This window comes from Hippocampus bargibanti, linkage group LG01 (assembly GCF_051943395.1).
Source record: "Hippocampus bargibanti isolate YZ-2025 linkage group LG01, ASM5194339v1, whole genome shotgun sequence".
NCBI lineage: Eukaryota > Metazoa > Chordata > Actinopteri > Syngnathiformes > Syngnathidae > Hippocampus > Hippocampus bargibanti.
The window spans coordinates 33,219,217-33,242,353 of record NC_142734.1 but is presented as its reverse complement, the minus strand read 5'-3'; the positions used below and the strand labels follow the sequence as shown (position 1 = coordinate 33,242,353).

The 23,137-nt window shown below is 39.9% G+C and overlaps 1 protein-coding gene across 2 annotated transcripts; it reads right to left on the bottom strand.

Annotated features, from left to right (window-relative positions):
• Nucleotides 1-431: 431 nt before the first annotated feature.
• On the bottom strand, nucleotides 432-22,709 carry gnb1a (guanine nucleotide binding protein (G protein), beta polypeptide 1a). 2 transcript variants are annotated; one of them, XM_089011974.1, is made up of 11 exons: nucleotides 22,367-22,709; nucleotides 10,067-10,173; nucleotides 9,107-9,145; nucleotides 8,847-8,953; nucleotides 7,144-7,207; nucleotides 6,573-6,735; nucleotides 5,526-5,592; nucleotides 5,003-5,204; nucleotides 4,641-4,857; nucleotides 3,731-3,846; nucleotides 432-2,333 (listed from the first exon to the last, which is right to left on the bottom strand). In XM_089011974.1, the coding sequence occupies exons 2-10, from the start codon at nucleotides 10,121-10,123 to the stop codon at nucleotides 3,740-3,742; spliced, it is 1,023 nt and encodes a 340-aa protein (XP_088868100.1). In that variant the 5' UTR covers nucleotides 10,124-10,173; nucleotides 22,367-22,709; the 3' UTR covers nucleotides 432-2,333; nucleotides 3,731-3,739. The 2 variants fall into 2 exon arrangements, with proteins under 2 accessions (XP_088868100.1, XP_088868109.1); XM_089011983.1 differs by lacking the exon at nucleotides 22,367-22,709 and adding an exon at nucleotides 10,532-10,706.
• Between the last annotated feature and the right edge of the window lie 428 nt (nucleotides 22,710-23,137).

The following is a 23,137-nucleotide window of genomic DNA, read 5'->3' as shown; positions in this document are numbered from 1 at the left end:
CAGGTGTTACATTTCCACATCTGAACACACAACAAACGATAGGTTTGAAGTTTAGCCTTGAACACGAGACAAAACTATAATTGCAGCAGATAATTCTCTCTCCTGTAGTTGCTTTTTATACATGTTCCAAGGAAATATGACTGTTCTGACAAACAAAGGCTGAAGTGACATCTGAACTTGTCAGCAATCGAAGAATTCACTCTTCACAGGGAAAACAACAACAAAAAGACAAGATAAACGCCATAGCGGTACAATCAGCACACACTTCATACGCCAAACATGACTGGAAGCAAGACTGGCGACTGCAACGCAGAATAAGAAATAGTTCATCCATTCATTCGTTATCCAAACCTTAATTACAAGGAAAATCAACCTGCCACTTCATATTGTGGCTTCAATTGGAAGCACAAAGTGAATCACACTCAACACAGTTATGTCATCTCAAACTGCTTTTTATTACATCTTAAATAACAGTACATTTTAATATAGTTTCTATCTTGCATCCAGCTTTCGGTTGTACACTGACTCACTTGAAAATTAAATACAAAAGGTGAAAAGGGAATAGAGGGGGTGCAGAGCTCTATGGTTATTTGATGGAAAAAGAGAAAAGGAAAGGGAATGTAATTAATTGTGACTTTTTTTATTCATTTTTTTTTGCCAAATCGAGGCCTAACACAGTTACAGCACATCTTTTTTGTACAGACTGTTGCAGAGAAAAAACAATGGCACTACCGCTAAAAGGAAGAGCATCTTGTTTACAAGGAAAAGGGAACAAAAAAAAAAAGTCTGTCATTCAGATGCTGCAAGATTTTTTTTAAAGGACAGAAAGAAAGTGTTATAAAATATTTTTCTTTCAAAGTGGAATTTTGTTTGCTACAGAAGGAATGAAAATGTGTCCTATTGGTGTGTTTCGGTGATTAACTGTATATGCGAGTGTGTACAATTTACATTTACGTCTAAATAATTTGCGGAATCCCTCCCCAAGTATGGATCAAGCAACCATTTGTAATGCAGGGTTTGCTCATGTGCATAGCTTTGCCATTTTAGTTGTATTATGGTATGCACGGAGTAGCAAAAAAACAAAGGAAGCAAAACTGGGAGGTGGGGGGAAGAAAATAAATACCATTGTATTGATACTGTATATTTAACAGGTTCTTTTCTGAAAGAAAACATCAAAGGACTTATTTCCATATGCACCTTGAAGCAATTCTACAGCATGCGATTCTAAGAGATAACCCACCCATTGCAGACAACCAATTTTCTTTTTTTTTTAGTTTTTAACTTAAAAAGTTTCAATATTATTTTCAAACATTGATTTATACAACGTGTCATTCACATAGTAGTAACTGCATTTCCAAGCACGGAATGGGCACCCGTTTGAGAAAGCTCTGGAACACAGTTTGACTAAAATGGAGCGACTCGCAACCGAAGCAACCAGACGCATCCCTCAGTTCCAACCGCAGCAACACAAAACTACAGGAGGAAAATAAGTCAAATAAAATATAGAAAGGGTTGAGTGGATTATGATCCAATAGGTTAATCTTCATTTCGTTAGTCTAGACTGGTGCCAGACAAAAATGTTTAAGAATGGTTAAATGTTTCTTTTTTTTTTTTTTAAGGTTTTTGCATTTTAAAAACGAGCATTTATAACAGCATGTGCTTGGTTAGTTAACTGTTTTTCTTTAGACAATATTCTATATATGCAAAGTTTACATTTTTTTTGTGCAAACAAAGATTTGTGGACTACACTGGAGGGGGGGGGAAGAAGTTTCATGGGTCGAAATATACAGCAGGGCCAAAAGTGGCTTGAGGACTCCCCGTTGAAGCAAAATTCTCTCGCTTTGTTCTCCTGTGTAGATAAAGCTGAATTCCCAAGGATATTATCGAATGAAAACATTATTTAAACATGTAAAGATTAGCAAATAATACAAAGATTTGATCGTCATTTTAACAGACAACCGACATTTGGACTTTGCCGCAGATGGAGGAAAAAAAAAGAAAGAAATATGTCCAAGAAGTTATAAAGAGTGAGATCGCTGTCGTGCAATAATCTTAAGTGAAACTGTGGTCATAAGAGGAATGCACAATTTTTACATCTGTCCATTCTGAGACAACCAAATAGCTTGACGTGTAAGTGTTGCAACTGAATGAGTGACAGACAATTGTGCTCTTTTTTTAAGGGGGAGGAGGAGAGAGAGTGAGAGATATTTGCCCTTAATAGTTTGTTGGGTGTTTTGAGTCAGTATCATGTTTTGAAAAGATTGGATATGCAAACAATTAAACATTGTGATGTTGGAATGGTCGTCCATGCCACTTTGGCGTCCGGATACCATCTGAAAATGAAAAAAAAAAAACAAAACTGTTAGTTGACAGAACAACAGGTTTGATAATCAAATACAAATGAGTGATATAAAGGCTGCTGCTCGTTACAATGCAACAACAATCAGTGGCGGACATTTTGAGGCAGAGAGAGGCCAGCGCAGATGAGATTCTCCAGATCATCAATGACAGCCTTTCCCAAACACTCAAAGCTATGAAGCTCCTTCAGCGTCAGGCACGCTGTACCAAACCAGTTTGGCATAGTTGTATGAAATTCGCTCCCAAAAGCTCCGTGTGTTGCATAATTTTTAGTTTTTGAGTTACGAAGAACATTTTTACAGCTTGCAAATTCCTCATCCATAGGCTGTACATTTAAGTCTAATAAGTACAGTAAAGTCTCGTTATATCGATATCGGTTATATTGATAATACTGCTTATTACGATACTATTTTATGTATAATTAGTTCCGTTTAGTACTATTCATGGTTGTTACGATAATCCGCTTAGTACGGTGCTCTTACGCGAGCACAATAAAAAAGGCGTACCAGAGCTTATATACATTACTGTTGTTCACCAATTTAAACCATGGCGAAACGTAAGGATTGTGACCTCGGAACGAAGTACAAGGCAATAGTGGCTGTCGAGGAGAATCCAACAAGGAGCAAATCTTCAATCGCGAAAGAGTTCGTTCGACGTGCCGCTGAATACTGCATCAACGCAAGTAATGTAAACATTGCAGTTTTTGTTTTCCATCCATGTATTTAATTGTGTTGTATTCAGATATCTTTATCACTTGCAACAATCACTGTTTTTCATGTTTGTACATGCTGGCGTTCGTGGTTTCGTGTGTATACGACAATGTGAGGATTTTGCATTGGTTGCATTTTTGAAATGAAATAGTCATTAAAAAGTGTAAAGACATTTTTATTTTATGCACAAGTTTATTTTTCACTTCACTACTGTACAAAAAGCATGCTAGATACGCAATCCATGAACCCAATGATAAAATTACATGCCATATCAAAGATCCCCCATTTATGTATTGCCCCCCCCCTTTTAATTCAGTTCGGCGCAGGACGGATATATCGATAGTACGGTTATATCGACATTATATCGTTACATCGACGCCCGAGAATATCGATATAACGTGACTTTACTGTATAGTCTCTCTTTATAGTATAACAATATGGGATGATATTGCATTGTAAAGCTCAGTTCAACTGACCACATTCCTTCTTTCGAGTTTGATGTTGATTGATAGTTATAACCAGTTCATGGCACTCATTCTTGCTCTCGGGGTGAGGCAGGATGTAATCAATTAAGATCAACAAAACCATTGCTGTTTACTTGGACTTGGTCCCATGTGTGTTACATAAAGCCACAGTGTGAACATCCTGGTGTCTTTTCATACCTTCAGATTCTAGTTCCAGATCTTGAGGAAGCTATCCCAGGACCCTGTTGCCACTGCCATGCCATCGTCAGTCACACCCAAGCAGCTCACCCGATTATCATGACCAGCCAGGACGCCTGTGAACACAGTGAATAACAAACATTTGTTATTCACTGGTTGAAAACCAATTCGGTTTTCAAGCAAGAATTTCGGTTTCTTGTGCTACGGTATACAACCTAAATTCGGTTCTCAACCAAACTGAGCGCACCGGAATGCACCACTCGACTATCCTTCACTTCCTCATACATCACGTCCTCGTGTCGTGCCTTCCTTATTGTGACAGACACATTAGTATTGTTGAATAAAGTTTTTTTTTTAAGTAGACGCAGACGTGTTTGGCTGAGATCTCTGCAAATCGTACGTTATCCTCGTGTAGCGTTCCATTGTCAGTCGACGTTGTTTGTATTGTTCAATCACGATAAAAAAAAGCAGAAGTGGCTGGATCAGAACACAGCAAACTGCACTGAATATGAATGTTAAAATTGGTGAAAATAAAACATTACAGTTTGTTTTTATAGTATTTTATAAATGAGCTGCTCTATTATTACGTGTTTATCCAGTTTAACATAGTTAAATAGTGCTTTAAAAAGTTGTTTTCTAGACTTGGAACCGACAATTGTTTTTTACATTGATTATAATGGAAAGTGCTGTTTTGGTTTTCAAACAACTTTCTGGAACGGATTATGGTCAAAAACCAAGGTATCACTGTATATTCACTGCACAATATTTATTGGTGTGTGAATGCTTAAAAGACATGTCCACGCAGCTGTGTTGTTGGTGAGTATATGCGTGTCTTCTCACATTTATATACAACTCGGGATTATTATTTTTACCCAATTAAACGCAATCAGTGAGGAACAAGCTTGTTTACCTGCACGATCAGCCTTCAAAGTGTCCCAGACATTGCAATTGAAGTCGTCATAGCCAGCCAGCAGTAGACGGCCACTCTTGGAGAATGCCACAGAGGTGATACCACAGATGATGTTGTCATGCGAGTACACCATCAGCTCCTGGTCAGCACGCAGGTCAAACAGCCGGCAGGTGGCATCGTCTGAACCCGTGGCAAAGGCATTGCCGTTGGGGAAGAACTGGATTTTTAGAAAATATTGTAAATGAATATGTTTGGCATTTTAAAAAGAAGTACGATATATTTCCAGCCAAGATAATGTGACCCACATAACACGGCAATCTTTACGATTTGACTTATGCATGAGGGTCAATCAGAAGCCTTACGCAAATGGCATTGATGTCCGACTCATGGCCGGTGAAAGTCTGCCGGCACATTCCTTCTCTGATGTCCCAGAGTTTGGCTGAGGCATCACAGGCCCCAGACACAAACAGCCTCGTGTCAGGTGCCAGGGAGAGACTCATCACATCACCGGTGTGGCCAGCAAACGTAGTTGTCTGCTGTCCGGTCTCAATGTCCCACAGAGCACTGAAACAAAGCGAGTGGGACAAAATTAAATAAAGAGAGAGAAAAAGATATTGAGGAAAAGGAGTGAGTCCACCTCACTGACTTCAAATATTAATATTTGAAGTCAGTAGTGACACACTAGGTGGAAAAAAAGATTGCTAGTAAAATTTAGGAATCAGTATTCTGAGTGCAAAATTAAAATGCACGTTTTTATGCCTTGACAATAATATTTATACAGGAAAAAAAAGATGAAATTAGCCAAGATGGCCAAGGCTACACGTCATAGTTTTAGGTAGAAGATAGAATACGGAGAACTGCATTGGGTGCAGTGCACCAACTCACCAGGTAGTGTCTCCAGAGCTAGTAACAATCTGGTTGTCATCCAGGAAGCGACAGCAGGACAGGTAGCCTGTTAGCAAAAGAATCAATATCAAATATTGATTTCTGATAGTCTCTTGAAAAATTTCCATTCAAAAAAAATGTGAGTAATAATACAGTTATGTGACATCACCACTACAGGAAGATGGCATCATAATCAAAATCATAACCCGGTAAAAGTCATGAAATTAATCTGACATATGTCATAATATTAATTATGATTCCACAATAGAAATGTTCACTTTCTCACTTGGATGCTTTATTCATCGAAAGTTAGTCAATGGTGTGCGCCCCTCCCTATGGTGAAGGAACAAAAACTTAAATGCTGACACACTTCCTGTGTCATGTGACACAGATCAGATGAATACTTGCCCTTCAAGAACAAAACTTTCATTCGTGAAAAGAAAGGCTATATAAATACAATATGTTATACTTTTGGAAAACACGCTCACAGACCTCGTGACAGGAATATCTGACATGAAAATCATCCAAATGGTCTGAATTTTAAGTGAAAGCACAAAGACAAAAACTGCACTGGTTGTGTTAGCATGGCTGAGTACAGGCACAGTACCGTATTTTCCAGTGTAAGACGCACCCAAAAACCTTGATTTTCTTCAAGAGATGACCCTGCGCATATGCGCCTTACAATTGAAGTAATATTGAGCCACAACAGGTCTTGCAACTACTCTCAACAGCCACCGACTCCATTTCCTCCAGTAGAAGTAGTGTGTAACCCTAGCCGCTACTGTAGCGCCTTATAATGTGGTGTGCCTTGTACATGGAAAACATTGATATATTTGTACATTATATTTGTAAACCTTTTGTCATTCATTGAATATATATATATATATGGAAGAAGTTTGAAAATACACCATTCATTGGGGGTGCTGTGCCTTATACTCCGGTGCATCTTACACCGGAAAATACGGTACTTCTGTCCTCAGTAAATCTTTTGTTTTTCAAGGTTGCGAGGAGTGAAGATGAAGTAAATGAACGTGGCGTCCAGCCTACCTGTGTGTCCAGCCAGCTCACGGCTAACGCGCACATTTCCTTCACGGGTCTTCAGGTTGTAAATGGAGCAGATGTTGTCCAAGCCTCCACATGCGACATAGTTACCAGAAGGGGCATAAGCGCACGTCATCACCCAGGAGGAGCGCAGTGGGATGGCATGGACCTGAAAAGGGCGGAATGATTAAGTATCATAAACAGCATACAGTAACATACACATCTTTCTAGGTTTGAGGGGACGATACAAAAAAGACAAACAAATCAATGCAGAAACCATAATTTGGGTATAGTCATTTTCAATTTGTGGTTTATTGTTAGAAATGAGTCCTAAATGTTTGATGTGTCTTCAATAGCTTATCAATGACGATCGCCGTCATATTCCTTATCATGTTGTGCTTCACACAAAGATGCTTAAACCCTTATAATTTGAATACACATTTTACAATGGTAAAATGTTACAAATGTGACAAACATGCCTTTTTAACATTTGTGGTGGAAAAGCAAATCTTATCTGAGGCTATTTGATTCTGACAGAATGTAGAACATGGTCATGAATACTGTTAGTGAAATTTACCTTGTTTGTGGTGTAGCTGTCCCAAATAATAAGTTTTCCATCCTGAGAGGCGCTGACCAAAAGCCTAATGATGTAAAATAAATAAATACATCAGGTTAAATTGTTTTTACAATACCATATTTTCTGTACTACAAGGCTCATCAAAACGCCTTAATTTTTTTATTTCAAAAGATGGCCATGTGCTTTAAAATCCAGCGTGCCTTATATACGCATAGAGTTTTAAAACATGTCATTCGTTGACTCGGGTGCACCTTCGAGTCCAGCAAATGCAGTAATTGTCATCATCATTAAGGAAGACATTTTGCAATAAACCAGAATTCTTTGTAAAAAGCGATGATCAAACAGATTTAATGTTCTCGTTTTATTTCAACAAAAATAAAAAGCTCGGGGTGACGGAAGCTGAGCTTTGTTAGGCATGCTCTGCAGATGAATACAACAAGTAACTACAGCGACAGGTCCAACACACAAAGGAGCAGGGAGAGCAGTGAGCAAAGCACAGTGAGACCCACTGGGAGCCTGCTCATCTTAACTATGATGACACACACTGAGCTGCACACTCAAACAGGAAACTCTTTACAATTTTGACATTCCGATTGAAATCATTCCAGTTTAAGAGCTCTGGTCAATTGATTACATCTGATGGGACCTTTTCCAATCTGCCCTTTACATACATTATAATATTAACCAAAACGGCAGTTTTATAGATGTGTGACACACACAAATCGATGTCAACATCACGATTTATCAAGATGCATTTCAAGTTCGCGCATTAGTTGGGTTTGTTTGAACACTTACAAATAAAGCCAATTAATATGAACAAAGTTATAAGTACTTTAAAACAAGTTTTCCTGCCACAGGCAAGCTTTGGTAGGATGCCGCCATTCTTCAGGTGCATAAAAGATGACATTGTGTCGTATTTACATCAAGACAGAGCTTACGCTGTGTCGGGTGCAACCCGACACAATGACCATAATGACCATACACAAGGCGCATCGGATTTTAAAAGGTCAAAGGCCTTATAATGCGGAAAATACGGCATTCCGACAAGTACAGTAATCCATTGCGATGTCAAAGCATCCACCCGCAGCATACTGCAACTGTGCTTCAATGATGAACAACAATTTTATGCTGATTTTGTTTCACCTTTGTGGGGTTAACATTAAGAGAGAACCAAGTTCATCATCTTCATCAGTGTCAGGAGACGCAGCCTAGGTGCTGGGTCAAAAACATGTGACATTTTTTTTCTGGGAGACTGAATCTCAGACAGTTGTCTCATAAAAACCAAAGCCCAATGGCAACTCAAACATGAGAAGGTTAAAGAGGAAAGCTGGCAGCTGGTAGAAAGTTGCAGTTTTTCATGGGATTTTGATTGCTGCATGTCCAATAAACGTTTAACTGAACCGCCAAGGTTTCTACTGTCGAAATACACCACAGTTGATGTGTTAGATCAGATGTATTAGAACACTAGGTTTATGTTAATCTAATCGACAATGGCTTTAGGCAGATGTTAAAAATAGAGGAGCTTCTGGTTGCAAGATAAAGGTATTGTGTAATTCCAGGACTTGACAAGGGCCCTGCGGAGAAGCACCCAGCACAAAGACACTCAAGCAAGCTTTTATATCCATTTCCTGCATTGAGTAAAGGGGGTGGGTCGATGGCATGAAATATTTAGTTAATGGACTGACTGTAGCTGAATGAAGTACCTTGAATCAGTGCCCCAGTGCATGGCATAGATTTTAGCCAGATGCCCCCTCAGTGTCCGGCGAGTGCGCATCTGAATGCGGCCAACGGGGTCAATGTTAGCTGTAATCTAAATGGGATTAAGAGGACAGAATGCAATAAGAGGCAACATATGACCATAACCGTTAAAAATAATTAAGACATTTCTGTTTCCATGATAAAAGGGTATACATGGATTTGAGAAAAACAAATACATAGCAACTTGAGAAAGACATTTAATTACCTGGGACAGGGTGGCATCAGCACAGGCTTTCCTGGCATCCTGAAACAGAACAGTCTGATTAGATTTGAATTAAAATGGACAGTTGTCTCTGTATTTGCAAACCGTGTTACACGTTTTTCAGTACTGTAATATAAAATACACCAAATGAATTGGGAAAACATTTTTTTTTGCATCCAGTGTTCAGGCCACACTTTACTATTTAATAAACCAATGGTGTCCATGTTACACACAAATAATATACATTCTTTCCTTTTAACAACCATGCATCGCGTATGCTACACTTCTCTAAAAACCAGTCATCAAAAGCTCCTATTCATGTGTTATGGATTCCAAAGATTTGCTGCTGTCCGTGCTTTAAAAATACAAATAATCTGTGTGGTAATTTGACAGATGGAGACTGAATGTGTCCTTAACTACATTTTTGGGGGGGACGTGTAAAGACTCGGACAACAGTTTCCTCAGTTGTGATTTTTTTTAAATTGGAACGGTCCAGTCAGGGCGAAATAACAATTAAATGACCCTGAATGCAAGCCTTTATGTAACAGCATTATTTCCCAATTGTTTTGCCTTGGGAACTGTCAGTAAACATTGGATATGGTCGACTCATATCTGGGACCTTTTCTTTAGTCTTTAGTGACGTGGCATAGAGGGCCTGAGCTCACATTAGGCGGCAACTTGCTCGCTCTCAAACTATATCTTGGAGCTGTCGACACTTTGGGATGTGAGACCGAGCCCTCTAAGGATTGGGACACATTTGGTCTTTGCGCACAACCAACGGCTTTGGGTTGTTTAAAAAGTAGTTTCAAGCATGTGGAGGAAAAAAAAGTGTCAGTCTGGAAATTGCGGTAATGTAAATTCAACAGTTTTAAATTCTACTTTGAAGAGTGAAAAGCATCATATGGCAAAATATGTTGAAAAAAAAACCTGAAAACAAAAATTTGAGGGCAGCAGCTGACTTACTCGGATCTGGTTCTTGAGCTGCTCAGCCTCCTGGCGTAGCTGATCCAGTTCACTCATTTTTCTCTGCTAATAGTGAGCTTCGCTCCGCCGCCAAGACTCTTTCTGATCTGAGGGTGACAAAATCACATTCGTTGTTATTATAGAAAAGCTCTTAACATCTAAGTTGGATGTAAGAATAACGCTAGTGGAATAATAAGTAAAAACGTCCTGCAATTTCATGGGAGCACGAAAGGAGACAAAGTTGCAGATTCACAACAAGCAAAGTACTTCAGGACATCTCAACGTTTCTTTTTCCGTCTTGAATATGTTACCTAGCAACAAGCAGTTGACAGACACTACAAGTTTTTACAGTTTTGAGAATTACATTAAATACATGTATACTTATGACAGCAAAACACACTCATTCGAAATAAGACAACCAGAAATAATTTAAAAAAACAAGAAAGAAACAGAACTAAATTTTACCTAAGCCAAAATCACCAAAACCAGCTCAGTTTCTAGGTGCTCAGAAAGCAGATGGACAAACCACAACACTTGGGCAGCACGACAGGTAAAACACGGGTGCCCGATGGATGAGAGGCAGCGGATGAAAATGTTGCCGCTTTGGCGTCGAGACTCTCAACTATCCTCCTCCAATGTCATTCCTGTAATCCTGGGACAGAGTTGATTCAGCTCCTCCAGCCAAATCCGTTTAATACAAAACCTGCTGATGATCTGAAAAGCAGTGGCTATCCAAGCTGACCCCAATCCTTGGGTAGAAGCTCTTATCATTGATACTTTCACTTTCCAAACATACAAGCTGTGTTAAAAAAATACAATGTAATAAACTCAGAGCCCACTCAGATCGAAACTTTCATTTTCAGTAGTGGCAAGGTCAACTGGTGCAGAACAAACTGTTGATTCATTTTGTTCATTAACGTTCGACCACGTGGGCAATCAACCTGGTCGAATTTGAAAAAAAAAAAAGTACTGGTAATTTTTTAAGCAGCCTAGTCCACGTGGGAAAGCCACAAAAACCTGAATAATTTTGGAGAAACTCTCAGCTCCCAAAAAAATATAATCTTATCTTACCTCTATTCTATGGTAGCATTGACACATTCTAAAGGAACACCGTATCCCGGAGGGGACAAGCCGGTAGCTACCAGTCACTTGATTGGTCAGTGTTGATACATGCGTCCACATGTAGGCAGGGCGTCTTAACTACCTACGGTAATATTCACGAAAAGAATTGGTTGTTCCGTGTGAATTAAAATGTTTTATTTTCTGTTTTGTACTACAACTTGTTAATTTACCAGCCACCTGACATTAGCAAGGTACTCGAACCAGCCAGACCTAGCCAAGGAATAGCCACCCTTTTCATAAAAATGACCCACATTGAACTGCAATAGAGGGAATCATTACTATAAATCCCAATACATTAAATACACAGAAATTTACATTCAATACAGTCCTTAAACCATAAAAAATAAGAGGGGACCAAAGTGACCAATTTTTTTTTTTACAAATTTTGCATCTAATGCAAAATACTGTATCTGCAGATGCATTTAAGCCAACCACATCCATGTAAAGCCTCATTGTGCACTATTCTGAAATCTGATAAAATGCTTCATTGTGAAATGATTAATATTAGCATCAAAGCATGACTGAGGCAGTGTGGCGTTGAGGCCAATACTATACCAGTCTAATAGAAAGAGCATTGACTTCGGTGCCTTCTCTCTGTCGGCTATTTTTAGAGGTAGAGGGGGAGGGTGTTGGTGGCGGAGAGAAAAAGGGGAGGGAAGCAGACTTCACATTTTCCAGCCACTCCTATCGGTAACGACATCTCGTCCACTGCATGGTATAGAAAAGGGGAGGAAGTGCCAGTAAGGCAGCCACATGTTAAATTTTAATTAGGGATAAATGTACATTTTTAAGGCAAATTCTGCTTTGCAGCCCTGCATGCAAAAAGATTGGTTTCATATGTTGGCTATGGAATCATCATGGAGAATGGGTGGACAATATTGGCAAACTATAATTAAAAAAAATGCTTCATACATTTTAAGAACATTGTACGATATCTTGCAGTGATATTTAACAATGCTGAAATTGAAATTATCCATAAATCCAAGCTATAAAGGATGTTTTCATTGATTTCTGGAAACATTTATCACTTAATATGTCCGTGTAAGCTCTCAGTCATACAGGAGTGGTCCATCGATGAAAAGGTTTATTCAGTCGTCATCTGTACTTCTTCGAAGGTGTCGGACGTTTCTTCACACCCTCGAAGCAGTCGTAACGACAGGAAAGGGCTACATTTTCCAGGCGTATTTTCTCAACCATGATGACATAAGGAGTATGCAATAACCGGCTTTGATGCAAAAGAGGATCGAGATAGAAGACTCAAGAAGGCCAGGGCCAGATTAATTAATGCAAAGAACAAGCAGAGTTGGAAAACCTTATCCTAAGGCTTTGGTACAAGGAGAAAAAACACTGACCTAAAGTTACTTCAGTTTTTTGGAGGGGGTGGGGTTAAGTGTATACAAATGTATATATTATGACTGGATTCAAAACAGCAAAGCAAAAGAATAGTTGACCATAGTTTGGTAAAAAGAAGAAAATAAATTCAGTCACATTGAAATGCAATTTTGATCAACTCGTGAAACGCATTCGATATTTGAATATTTGAAAAATGGGGGAAGCCCCCCAATTAAAAATATTTGGCAAATAAATTCTGGAAATCTGTGGGTGCAGAATTGCGAGTATGCAGAGGCAGTTGACATTTGGCGCTCCGTCATGAAATCTTTTAGCCAATGTGGTTAAGCAGAATAAAACTCAAAGAGCCACATATGGGCGTAGTTCGCCACGTCATGTCATAGTGTCGCCTGTTTCACTGCCATCTTGCTCATGCACATGGCCAAGACATTGTAGCCCAGACACCACAAAACAACACTCCAGGGAAGAGATTTTTTTTGGGTTGTGAGCGTACCGTAATGGGTAACTGCATGTTGTCATGGTAGTTTGTGTTCTACGAATGCTTCAGAAACAGGAACATGGTAAAAATCAGATGAAGCAAGGAGGAAGATTTTTGGAGGGATAGGAAGGACAAAAATTAATGTACGCTGTTATTGCAGCTGATCTTTTGCATAAATCTGTCAGCAGCTGACGACAAATTCTACCCGTAATGATGTGTTTGTACAGGGTGCCACAGTCTTGATGAGAATGGCGTAGCACGAAGCAGGCATTTCCTTTTTAGAAAGGCGGTTCCCGTTTCTCTTCTTTGTTTGTCAAAACATTTAGCGCATGTGGACAATAAAATAATAACAAAAAAATAAAGATAACTAACAAACAAAAAAATAATCCAGATAGCATCATTGTTATGAAAATGATGAATAGAAAAGCATCTTCTTCCAAAAAGTTCTTTGGGGAAAAAACTCAAATGAAGAATTTGATAGGACAAATACAAATGATGTGACTTCTCTTATGACAAACACAATTGCCTGTGCTCATCCGATCTTGGGATAATATTACCGTATGACATCACCAGGCCACAGAGTAAATCCGGACAGAAGAACTGATGCCAACAACCAAACATTGAACTGAAAACATGACACGGGGATGGGTTACATACGGGCAGGGTTCACTGAAAGTTTGATGTGAGCATAAACGGAGCAGTCAGCTAAATTAGGTCAATCTGATGTAGATTAGGCCAAAGGACTGTGTCATAAGAATCCTTTTGATTGGCTGAATATGTTGATATTGTTGAAAAAACATAAGGGTATCGTTTGTGCTAGAGTACTGAACAATGAATGATGTGCAAATGATGTGGACAGTCAAACTAAAATAAAGTGGGCAAAAATTACAATGACAGTTGGAACAGGTGATGCAGAGAATAATTGCATGATTTGAAGCACTCCAAACAACATCGAGTGTCGAGTGATAGCAAGATGCTGGATCAACCAAAGCATCCCTTCTTCCGCCTGGTTGTTGGGTAAAAGTCTGTCTAAGTGCTTTTAGGAAGTGATGCATGTCAAATGTGGTCGAAATGCAACCAGGTCACAGAGTGTTGCTACAAGGGACTGGGTTGTAGAGGAAAAATACAGAAGGGTATTGCTCCTGGCCATTTTCTAAAAGCCCCATCAAGACGCAGTCTCGCATCATCTCCAACAACACACAGCTCATTGCGGATAGAACTTTAACAATGGACACAATAGTTTTGATTCAACTGACATATTGATATTGGGGCCTACAATGATTTTTTGTGCAGTTTGTTGTAATGTAAAGGTTGACATGTTACAGGAATGGGGCTACTAGTGGAAAATTTGAGTCATACGCTACGAGTCAAATGTTTGGACACACTTTGGTCATCATACCATGTCAAAAAACATCTCATCTTTTGACTGTTTGTAGTATATAGGCTATGGGTAGTTAGTACTAAACTAACTCAGACGCTTATTTTTTTTTAACTGTAGAATTGATGAATTCCAGGCCTAAAGGTTCTCCAATTAATATTGGGTTATTTTAGGCTGTATGAATGATATCTTTCATCGTCCAATTCTCAGATTTCATTTCTAACAAAATTATCCTAACACGTCCATCATTGATGCATGTTTACAATTGGAAACAAGGCACCTGAGCAGCTTTTAAAGTTCTTCAACCCATGACGACATCTCCAGCTTCCCTTTAACAGCAAGACACACGGCAACCGGCCATAACAAAATAGGACCAACTAGAATGCTTTTACTTTTTTTTGCGCATCGAGTGCATGCCATATTACGCAAGTGGCAATCATGTTGTGGGTCACCGCTGTAAAATTGTGAAATAAAAAGGCAGACCTACAGTAAGTCTCTCTTGATCCCGGTTTGAGTGTGCATACGTTTAAAATGTTAGGAAAGAGTCAAGAAGAATAGTGAGGCCATGAATAAAAGGCTTGAGGGCATGTAACTCATTTTGCTTGGCAAAAACTAGAGCAAAATCCCGGGGGTGCAAAGAAGCACACATAAAGTGACACAGTTCTTATCGGAACGTTCCAACAGTTGCTTCGCGATTTCTCTGATCAAAACTCCCACTATCTGAATATTTTTGAGAAATGACAAGTGTGTAATTTTGAACACTAATCTGTTGTTGGGAGTACAATCCACGACAAGTGACCCGTCAGCCATCACATTACCTCAATTGGATTGATTCGGAAGAGGACGTTTCAGCCCTTTTATGCTTTGAATTAAATATATGTACAGGCATGTTCAATTACAGCATTTTGAGGTTAAACAGCCCAGAAAAAACATTTAAACCAGACAAATTGTTGGGATTTTTGTGATGATTCCACCATTGTGGTACTTTGCTAAGAATGTCGCATGATAGATGGACATCAAAGTGGGAAAAAAACCTTTCTGTCTACAGGCCGTGCTTCAAATTTCAAACTTTGCCATAATCCGGCTGCTTAAAAGAAGAGATTAGTTTCGCCCCATTACCATCAGTGTGGGATACTACCACTGTATTTTGCCTGTCATCACTACGAATTGGTTCGCTTCAGTGACGTCTTTCTCACTTCCTGTATAGAGGCAGATTTAGATTCAGGTCGGGCCATTCATTCATTTCCAAAGGTCCCATGTGACAAATGCACCAACGGTTCTCATAATTAAAAATAAATAAATAAATGACACATGTATACGCGTGGTAAGATATTTCTATTCATCTACATCTAAAAAAAGCTCATGTTGTTAAATAAGGCTTATATGATGGACATATACTGACGTAGGACTGGACAATTAATTGAAATTTCATGATTTTGGCTTCTATTGACATTCTGAATGAACGGCATTGTGCATTTATAAAATGTCAAAGCATTGGAATGACACAGGCACTGTATGCTGGTCTTGCGGTACATTCGTGTACCCGAAATATATCTGGCCGGGTACCATTCTCTTCAAGTTCATGGTAGGCGAAATGATACTGCATAAACAATAAAACAGGAAAAAAGATCACCAAATAGGATAATTTATCAAATAAGCATAGTTGCTAATGCTATAATACTACTCGGTTATCAAAAGCAACACTGTAAAGCCATGCCTCATTCATGACATCAAGAGTTGTGCGTGTCCAGGAATCATTAAGGCACAAGTGAACCAAACTGAAAATGTCAAAACAGTTTTCAAAAGTCCTTCCATTCCAAGGGTGCATGTGTGCGTGTCAACTTGGCACTGCAGCGAGCATGGTGGCAACCAAGAGAGGGAACGACTCACTGCTGCATGTGAAAACACATGCACGTCAATGACCATTTATACAACGTTGCAAGGTCTCAGTCTTGCCTCCCCAAAACCTAAGACGGTGAGCTGCACTGCAAGACAGACTGTACCTGCTTTTCTGAATGACACCGTTCAAAACAAATGTAAAGCCGTGTGGAATTAAGAAGGTACCTTGCAGAGTGCCAGAAGTCAACATAAATCATTTAAGATGGGAGGGGGTAGGTGGTGGGATATTCTCACGTAGCATGCTTTCAGGCGGTTAATCATGCACCTATGTTCTAATAGTACACAGAGCATTGAGTTCACATGACCTTCCTTTACGGACCATTACAAGACTTTCTGGTTACTTTATTGTGCAAGGTGGTGGTAGTTAGAAACAAAGTAAGGATTGCACTGGAAATACAGCAGGTCCAGGTTTGGCCATCATGTGAGAGCTTTAACTTTGTGGATTACTTTAGACAACTGTTCCAACTATTGCTTATTGTACAGGGAAACGTTTGTAGCTGGCTGGGAGAATTATTTAATAAGATTTCATCCACCAATTGTAGATATGAGGACAAGTCAGTCTGATTTCCTCGGCTTGAAATTATGAAACAGAGCACAGTTTATGCAAAAAAGGCTATAAACTTGATTCAGAGGAAACAGAACATGTACAGAATTAAATTTAATCATGAGCCAAAGTTAATTAAATGGTTGAGTATTTAATAAGGGTATTGTCCCTTCCTGACCAATGACGACAAACAGTCAACTCTTAATTCTTATAAGATTTTGTTCTGTAAGGTAACCTTTCGGGTTCGACGAATGTTATGAGTTGATTGGTCCCTATAATAGAATCAAAAATGGGTGAATTCCAACAAAGTGTCAAATACTTAAACCCAGCATTCTCCATGTTTATGCTGGGAAGTTTTGGACAGTAATGTTATTGGAACGTACGTAGGCCAATCAAAGAAGCCCCATGCTGATGAACAAGGAAGCAGCAGTAAATACAAGTAAATACGTCCTCACTGATGACATCATTTTTTTAAGATAGTGGGTTCCCCCTAACAGCAAGAAGCATTTTAAAGCCTTTTCTGCTAAATCGCCCTTTTACAATGCTCGTGCCTCCGGTCCTCTTTGTAAACACCCGACAACCATCTATTGGCGCATACTCAGAACTGTCATCTTGTGTTCATGTTTGTGAGATTATGTGCAATCGTGCAAAGGCTTTGCCTCACAGGACTGGATTGCAGACCGGTGATGGAACATAATCTTTAAGGTGTTTAGAGTATGTGTTGATATTATCTGAACAGACCACATACACAAAACCTTTAGATGGATGATTTGTTTTTATCTTTGAATTTTCTGTCATTAAGTAAATTTTGAAATATTCACGGTTGTTTCAGGCTGAATGCACCTGCAGAGGAAATCAGAAAATGAAACCACAACATAATTCTACCACGACAGGATGATGCAATGAAATTAAATTGGCAATTTATTCCAGGATTTGAAAACTCATATTTTCTTTAGAACAACAATAAATACATGCTTAAAATTAGCTAAAACATACAAAATCATAAGGGGGGTGGGGTGAATGATTAACTGGCTAAAACCATAAAATCCCATAGTAAAAGGCAGACTAAGAATATAATCTCATTTGTATTTACCATTTGGAGATTAAAAATACATCATCATGCAAATCCTACACTGAAAAAATAGACATCTTCTGAGTGCAGATAGTTTACAATTGAGACAAGTTAGCCAAAAAAAAAAATATTGTCATGACCCATTAAAAAATATATATTACTTCAGGGTGCTGTCACTGGAGTGGCTGCCTTGAGAGCAGCTCCTATATTTTGTTCTTCTACATTCTTCTTTTCATACCTTTGCTGATGTAATCTGGAATTTATTCATTGTGAGACAATGAAAGGTTTTCTTATTCTTGTTATTATAATATCTCGGTCGAACTGAATCAATCATGCAAGTGACGGCCGGGTGATCTTACCAGTTAGGACATACACCAATGCCACGAAGGATATAGTATAAACAGAAAATGGGTGGAAAGTGGCAATATTTTGGAAAACCCCGATGTCAATGAAGATGGAAAATTGTGTTGCATACATAATAAAACAGAATACAATGATTTTCGATGATGGACAGGTCTGTTGTAACAGCAGCAAAATGTGGTTTGGTATTCTTTCTAAAATAAACGGGAAGGTCCATAAAAAATAAATATACATTTCTTTGAATGCAGCATACGCTTCTCAAAAACCTATATGTACCTTCCAGCTTCACAACATGTAAATTATCCATGCCACAATATAGCCCAATAATATCATAGGTACTGACTTTTGCATCCATAACAGTCTGGGTAGATATTTTCCTCTTTGGTCTAGAAGACACAATGTCCACAATTTCCATTTTTTTAATGTTTACTCATCATCCCATATAACACTTTTCCAATTTGTATCAATCCATTTTAGATGAGGTTGGACCAAACAACACGGCTTCATTTCCGGGTGTGGTTGATAAATGTTTTTGCTCCACACGAAGCAGGGTTGTCAAAGTCATCTTTTGTCGGAGGCCACACATACAGTTTCCTTCATGGGTCCACTATGACCGTGAAACCACATACAATGTAGGATCGCTTCACATTACATATTAGGGATGGAACCACCAACCTCCGGGTTGGGAAATTGCCACTTTACCACTGAGCCAGTGCATCAACCATTACCAAGTGCCACCAACGTGGTGCCCGCGGACAACAGGTGGCCTCCAAGGACCGCATGAATAGCCCACGGGCTTGTTCTAAATATAGCTGATCAGTGGGACATTGGGATTTTCCGGGAACATTGAAGAGATGATCGTTCAAAAATGTTGCAATGTATGTTTCCGACAGACAGTGAGAAATTGTCAACATTGTCAGTGTTTTTCCATAAACAAAGATCATCATTAATATCATAATAAATGTTTTCAAGGTACTTTGAGCCAATATTTTATGAATGTGTGCATCAGTTCGGTATCACATTGCAGGACCCAAGAAACACACAATTGCTTTAGGTGAACCCTGGGCTTTACAGTAAATGACGCTTGGGGGCCTAATCACATTACTTAACACATTGAATTTGGATGATCCATTTACCCCTCACCAAGTTAGCAGTTCACTGTGCAACGAGTCTCTTGGAAGCACAACATTGCGTGCGCGTGTAAGTGCAATGCAACTTCAATGGAAATCAAATATCACAGTCATTATAGTGAAAATCCCGGACATGTTCGTGAGACAGCCGCTAGCCACTACTAAGTCGTCACATTCCCGAAACCATGATTGGTTGTGACTGGAAAGCATGTGTAGTGAGAGTGAACCCATACAAGTTACGCAACTGAGTTTGGGACTATTGGTATTTTTACAGGTTGCAAAAACAATATGCACACGACCACTTAGGGGCCACTTCAAAATTTTTGATTTCAATGGCTAGTTGGCCTCTTGGAAGAAGTCCTCAAACACAAATAACTACCATTTATGAAATGTATGCGAGCAGAGCACTGGACATGAATGAAGATCCAGGAGAAAGTTTATGGTTGATGGACGGCAGATGTGATAATGAAGAGTTTGCGACAGATAAAGAATGAATCTGAAATGTATTTTTAAATAAATCAACCTTCTGAGTGCCACATACACACTGGAAGAAATCCCCCTTCATATATGATAAAACAGCTCTTCATGGCATATCCTCAAAAATTCTGTGCAGCCTACCGCGTCAACTTTGACGCTCAACCTGGTACCACAACCAACCATTCGGTTTAATGAAGGATTTAGTTGTTTTATAAGAATCGCTTCTTTTACGCCCCTTTCAAACCATCTATGTTCTTTCTAAGATTTTAACCTCATTGTCGTCAAATGAGTGGTTGCTAGCTGAACGACATCTAATGCAGTGTATCTCAATTATGTTTTGTCATAATGCCAACATTAAGATGAAAATATTTTGCGCTTCTCCAAACGCCGCACCTTGCCCTTAAATAGTATCAGTTGTTGATTGAACTCTTGTAGGTATACACCTGTTGAAGTGTTAATACTCCTTGTGCAGTGTGACAATGAGAACACTGCTGCCACCTACTGGAGAGTATGAGGAATTGTTTCACGATAAGATGAAAAAATGAAAAAGGAATTAATCTTATTTTGTTTACAAAGTTAATTATATTTGAGGTTGGATACAAACAGACTGCTAAAGTTAGGTTACGATGATGAAAGGCCCCATACCACCAACATGGTGACATGCATACATTGAATGTGATCAGACATTGATTTGCAGTTCCCAATGTTCATTCATCAGTCAATTCCTTATCTTGTTGTCTTACATGTAACTGCTTTCATCTGACCGGGGAATAAATGGCCTTTAAATTTTGCTTGGGTGTTTTTTTAACAACGGGGAAATGAATGCTAGCGGCCCAAAGTTCGAAGCCATCCGGCGCGAGGCAGCTGTCTACGAGTGGGAGAAAGGCGCTGATGAGGAAGGCTTTGAACGCCATCTTGTTGAGTGCAGCTCCTCGGGCCCACAATACAGGAACCCATTCATTGGAGGCGCTGCGGGGACACACCGGCCAAATGGAAACCGAGCGAGTAAATTATAACGATTCTTTCGGATAGAAGTTAAAAAGGGAGGCCAACACGACGACTTCAACTGCCCGCACCCATTCGCGATTAGTCCAGCTCGACGGGAAGTTGCTAAAAGCGGCATCTTGTTGCCCCTTCGTTGGGGGGGAGGCGCACGACGATCAACACGTCCGGCGAGCCGCCTGCTCAACATATTAAATCTTATCATGCCACGCACACGAGGTCCGACTGCTGGACTTGGCATTACCGACCGGAGAAATATCATTTCAATGTGTTTTATTTTCACGGGGTACGATCGAGCGTACGAAGCGATCGGGTATGGGACATGGCCGATGTAGCTGCTAGCAGCTCGCACAGCAACACACCCCAGCTCGAGATAACAAGATTGCATCGAGCCAATTAGATTGGATTTCTCTGCATTACACCAAGAAGTTCACCCAAGACTCAAAAGTGTGCACATTATTTTTCACATTAGAACGCGAGGGTAACGCATTTGTTTGATACAAGTCAACAATGTTGCCATGGGCTAATTAAGGTGGTATGAAGTCGTCTCCCCATGCAACCTGGATTTCATTCTCGTTAAAAAGTCAAAAGTGATTCAACACCAGACTCGGCTCGCTTTTGAATATCCACTTCTATTGTTTTAATACAGAGATTTTGACAAAAACCCTCCAGCACCGACACTCTCGGCAAATAATCTGAGCAGAACAAACAGTAACACCCTCCAGGTCTAAATATCATTCGCAAACTTCTACCAACGTCTGACTGAATTATGTCACGATTGAGCAAAACACACAAATGAGAGCTACGCCAGGCTGCGGCCACTGCTCGGCTAACTTGCGTGGACTCCCGACAGAAAACAGGGGGTGGTGTCGGCGGCGCTCCGTGTTGGCGAAGAAGCCATTTTTAGACTGGCTTCGTTGTCAGCAGTATGATGCTACAAATTGCACCACGACAGGAAAGGGGTTTTCACAAGTGTTTCGCAGAGGCCAGAAGTTGTTTCAGCAATTTCAGTGTGTAAATTTAAAGGCTATGGCCATTAGTAGATGAGATTTATACCACCTTAGGATGTAGGAAAGATATGGGCCGACATGTCGACCAACTGGCAAAAGGATAAGCATTTGTGGTTTAAACAAACCCTTATTTTGCAAGGGGACGTGTGTAAAACGGTTAAATTAGTTGGAAGCTATAGTTGCTAGTTAACGTAGAAAACTTTCTAAAGAATAGTTTATAACTGTACCCACTTAAATGGGACCATATTATGCAAAATCTAGACAAATATCCCAGGACGAAACCATGCCTTTCAAATCCGACCTCCATTTTAGTAGTTAGGGTGGCGTGCGAACGACACGACCAAGCAAGCCATCAAGGTGACCAACTAACGGAGGCACTCAAATCAGTTAACCCCTTGGTTCATCTCCGCAGCTTTAGCAATCCGCATACACAATATATCGTGTGTGGCAAAAAAATGGGGAAAATATAGATCCTTACCCGCTTTCAAGTGAAATCAGCGCTTAAAATCACATCGGCTGAAAACAAGTAAAAGCTCGTCGCTCCTCTCTCCAGCCAGGCGCTCAGTGTAGCTAGCAGAGAGCGGCACTCCCCGAACACAGTTTTGAAACCCGCCGAGGAGGGGGGTGAAAACACACCGGCACAATCGAGCGAATATGAGGCAGCGATTCACCCCAAAATATGCGTTCACAGTTCCGCGTGAGCACTCTCCGCAGCCAAATTCCACCTTGACGGCAAACAAAAAAACACCCTGGTCCTACGACGTTGTCGTCCCTCTTTCCTTCCTCGGCGTCAGGAACTCAGCGTCTTCTTCCTGCGGCCATCAAACAGCAGAGATGGGCGCGGTAACCCTGCACTCAGCTCCGGGAAACCCCACGCTCGGGAGGCGTCACAGCGCACGGCCAAGGGTCGGCGACTACTTCAAGAAATCAGGAAATACTGCCATCTTTGGTTAATCCAGATTTAAAATACAGTACATACACAGGGTGGGCCACACTAGGTTCATGACAAATACACGTATTTATTATATCTACATAAAGTCAACATTGTTTAATCTCGTATATTCAAAACAGTGTTTTCGAGTTATAGTTCAGGTTTCTTGCTTGGGGAGGGTCTCTAGCGGTTATGGTTTTAAAACCAGTCCTGTGAGTCGAAATTAGCGTTTCAAGGCCAGTGTTATTTTCTTTTGTGTAAATTCTTATAACATTGATGGAATTTGGGAGACCCCACTTTCCATTTTTGTCCTTTGCT